The 3,953-nt window shown below is 32.1% G+C and overlaps 1 protein-coding gene across 7 annotated transcripts in view; it reads right to left on the reverse strand.

Moving 5' to 3' along the window:
* Positions 1–1,127: 1,127 nt before the first annotated feature.
* Positions 1,128–3,953, reverse strand: part of LOC117176429 — an 86,573-nt gene continuing 83,747 nt past the window's right edge. For all 7 annotated transcript variants that reach the window (XM_033366695.1, XM_033366712.1, XM_033366703.1 and 4 more), the window contains one exon: positions 1,128–3,463. In XM_033366695.1, coding sequence (XP_033222586.1) covers positions 3,262–3,463 — 202 coding nt within the window. In that variant the 3' untranslated portion in view covers positions 1,128–3,261. The remainder of the gene's footprint in view (positions 3,464–3,953) is intronic.

Here is a 3,953-nt window from a genome sequence, read left to right on the forward strand (position 1 = left end):
GAATAACAATAATTTTTAATTTGACACTACTTTAAAGTATATTGAATGTTTCAAAGTCAAAGCTGCTTAAATTGTAGAATTAAATTTTTTGTTACATTCAAACAAATTAAAATTTATGCCACAAGTTTTTTTATGATAAAAAATTAATTTTTCGTCATTTTTACCTCTCAAAATGTAAATTTGTTAAATTATAAAGCTTTAAAATTAAATAATTCGAAAAAACTTTTTAAAATAATTAATTTTTAATAGAAAAGTTTTAAAAAACGCTATCGCAACTGAAGGTGAAAAACTCTTTGCAATGGCATTAACAGATCGTAAAATAGTAATTTATTTATTTTTTGTATTTGTTTTATATAATAATATAATCAATTATTTAACTCCATTAAAATTTTTTTAAGCTTTAAATATTGAAAAATTTGTTATTATGGATTTTAAAATTGACTGTTCTTAATATCAGGTACTAGAAACTCAAGGACACATGAATTTCTTGCTACTTTTTAATTTAATACATAATTAAATTTTGAATTATTTATAAACAAATCAATTTTTATGAAATTTAAATTGTGAATATAAAAAATGGCAATTGCATTGAATATTTTATTTAGCAATATTAAAGTAACAACTAAACATTCATTATTTTATTTCTTAATTCTCAATTTTAGCGTGAAGTTTCGAATAGAAATAAGGGTCTTGAGTTTAAGGGTTCCCAGCGGCAAAAAATAAGGTAAAGGGTTTTGACAGTTATGGGCCAAAACCCAGTAGATCCGACCATATATAATTTTTTTTAATTGTCAATAATTTTTTGTGATAACTGAAAATTCAGTGACTTCAGCCAACCAATTTTTATTTTGAAAGTATTGCTCTATTAAAAGTTTATTAAAAGTTGCTGAGGGAATTTCTCATGTCAACGCATTCGAGAGGTTTCATCAATTTAGATAACACCATTTTTAAATTCTCCAGTTTTTTTTTATTTATTTTTTTGCAAAAAGGAAACGAAATTAAGTTCCACTCTTATCAAAATTTCCACTCTAAAATAAGCAGTGTGGATCCAATATATAATGACCCAACAGAATTAAACCGCTCGCTAATTCTAAAATATCTAAAAGAAGAAAAAAAACTGAAACTCGTAGCTTGTTTATCGCGAATTTATTTGAAATAGCTAGTATCTCTAGTTAAATCTTAATGGCTATATTTACAGATGACAGTATGATAAATTATAATACACGTATTATAGTAACAAGTGTCCATTAACAAATTAATGCTCTAGTCTAATGTACTGAGAACCTTTTTTTTTAACTTCTAGATTTTTTCTCGTTTCTCAGACTGGGGACAGGTTTTTTCTCTCTTTCTCTCTCTCTCTCTTTCTTTGCGCTCTCATTCTCTTTCTCTTCTTCTCCGCCGGGATTTATAGACAGACAAAATTCATCCGTGTGCAAGATCCACCACTACTTGTATTCAATTTTAAGTCTATTTCCTATTGTCTAGAACGGAATTAAATAATGTGGAGAAACTTTAAATTAATCCAAGCAAGCCACATAAACACAACAACGATTTTTCCCCAAAAAAGAAAGGAATCGAAGGGGGAAACAAACAAATTTTCCCACGCGAAACACTTCTTTTTTTTTCAAAAGAAACTTCAATAGAATCCTAGAAATTAGCAAATCACACTTTTGACAGAATTTTATCATACTTTCATCAAAAATGTCCAGAAAATGTCTCAATATTTTCCAAACCTCCCAGAGATAGTCTCATAGAATCTTAACCATTTGTCCATCAATTTTCACGGAATAAGAAATAAATTCCTTGGAATTTTCTATAGTACTCCCGGAATTTCATGCTACTTTCTAAAATATTCAGGATAATTTGTCACGTGAGTTTATGTCGAATCTAAGAGATTAAAAAATCAATTTATTTGATTAAAATTCTTTTTTAAATCTAAAGAAATTTCTGCTTTGTTCGGCCTTCTTCTCGGAAGCAAATCGTGATTGGTACTCGTGGCGATAAAAAAAAAGCTACAGTTTTGGATTCATAAATAATAAAATACGTTTCGAGCATTTCTTATTTTTTTCCATTTTGCCATCGATTTTCGCATATAAAATTCACGAACGTTTACTATAATCTTTTTATATTTATTTACACGCACTCTCGAATTTCGTTCACTCTTCTTTCTCGTTCACATTTGTACACACGCGGGACTTTTTACATGGTCTTTTATGTGAATAAAAAAAAAACATAAAAAAAAACCAATTCACCTTTGACACTTGTAGCCTCTTCCATTCTTTCATCGGAGATACAGTCAACGTTGTTCCGCGTGAAATATTTCAGTGGAATAAAGAGTAAATTATTATCCAGGGAAACTTTTCCATGCGGCCCTGCCACGAATTCGCACCCCGATTGGCTTAAAAATAGTCTTGATACTATACACAGAAATACTGGCGCGAAAATGTTCGGTTCATATGGAAAAAACCCTTTTCCCCTGTATCAAATTTTCAAGATTCGAAACGACATTTTGTTGGAATGATTATCGCAGGTCCAGGAAACGACGCTTCTGCAATCTCGAGCTGTAGAATTTTCCTCTAGAGATTTATGATAGTCCATTTTGTTTAGACACATGTGTAGTATAATACATCGATCGTGTATATTTTTATGTTTTTTTTTTCCCCCTAACTTCTATAGTCTCTCAATTGCGCTCTCGTCTTTCGGACACGCGTGAATAATTAGGAACGTGGAGAGGAACCATATATGCCTTCAAATCACATTATTTCCATTATCGAATTTTACAAACGACAAACTTGGAAAACTGAAAACAAATCTTCAAAGTATCGTTTCATTTAAAGAAGAGTAATTTTTAACTTGCAAACTTTGAAACTAAAATTCAAAGAAATACGAATGTTTTTTTTTTTTTTTGAATTATCAATCACGTTTTGAAAACGTGATAAAGGAATTTCCTTTTTTACAATGTAAATGGCGGTGAGTCCGTTTTGTCAATATCTCTTCTGACTCATCTATTATTTATCTCGAAAAATCTTTCGAGAAGCGTTCAGGAAAGAAATTTATGCTCGAGTTATTGTGGCGGCGGCCGGGTTCCGAACTCCATTTTGATCTTTATTTACAGGTCTTGAATCATTGTCCGCGGGAGGAGAATTTTTTTCTTTTTCCTTCTGTGACTTCTCGCGGAGCGCGGATTTGTGTTCTGTCTCGGGCCCTTTAGAAGGCCGAGTGGTAGTAATCGTAAGTGGGCCAATAAGGCTGTAGCCAATCCTAGCTGGTGCGTTGTCGTTTCTTTGAGGGGTGTTCCTCGGACGAGTGCGTAGGCGTTGGTGTCGGCGTTGGCATCATTGACCTATTGAACATGTACTTCATCTGCGGCATAAACTTCATCACACTCCGCACGTGGATGAGGGGCAGTTCTTCGTTCAAAGACGAGCACTTGTTGTTCTTCATCAACTGCTCCATTTGTAATCTGAAAAATAAATTAAGAGATATTCATAAACACTATGACAAACAAAATAATTATTCTTTTCTTTGGCTACATCTTATTTTTTCTACTCTAAACGGAAAGAAATTTCAATAGATTAATTCACGGAACTGCTCCTTGATTTTATGACACCTTTGGCGCGAGAACTGAGATCTCGAAACCCTTGATTTTAAAGCATTAAACATTGCTTTAAAAGCAAGGGTTACGAGATCTTATTTCTCGCGCAAAAGGTGTGATAAAATCAAGGAGCAATTCCGTGAATTAATCTCTTAACATTTATCTCCGTGTACTTTTTAAAATATTTTTTTACGGTTTTACGCGAGTCACTGAACTATCGGCTCATAGAACGTTGTATGAAAAGAGATTTTGACAAGCGGAATCTACGTTCTTTTACCATTCTTTATTTGGAAATTCGTTCACGGTAGAGCTGAAACTGGTAAGGGGCCGCACTTTAATTACTGAACAGCCAAATAAA

Source organism: Belonocnema kinseyi, chromosome 1, assembly GCF_010883055.1.
Source record: "Belonocnema kinseyi isolate 2016_QV_RU_SX_M_011 chromosome 1, B_treatae_v1, whole genome shotgun sequence".
Lineage (NCBI taxonomy): Eukaryota > Metazoa > Arthropoda > Insecta > Hymenoptera > Cynipidae > Belonocnema > Belonocnema kinseyi.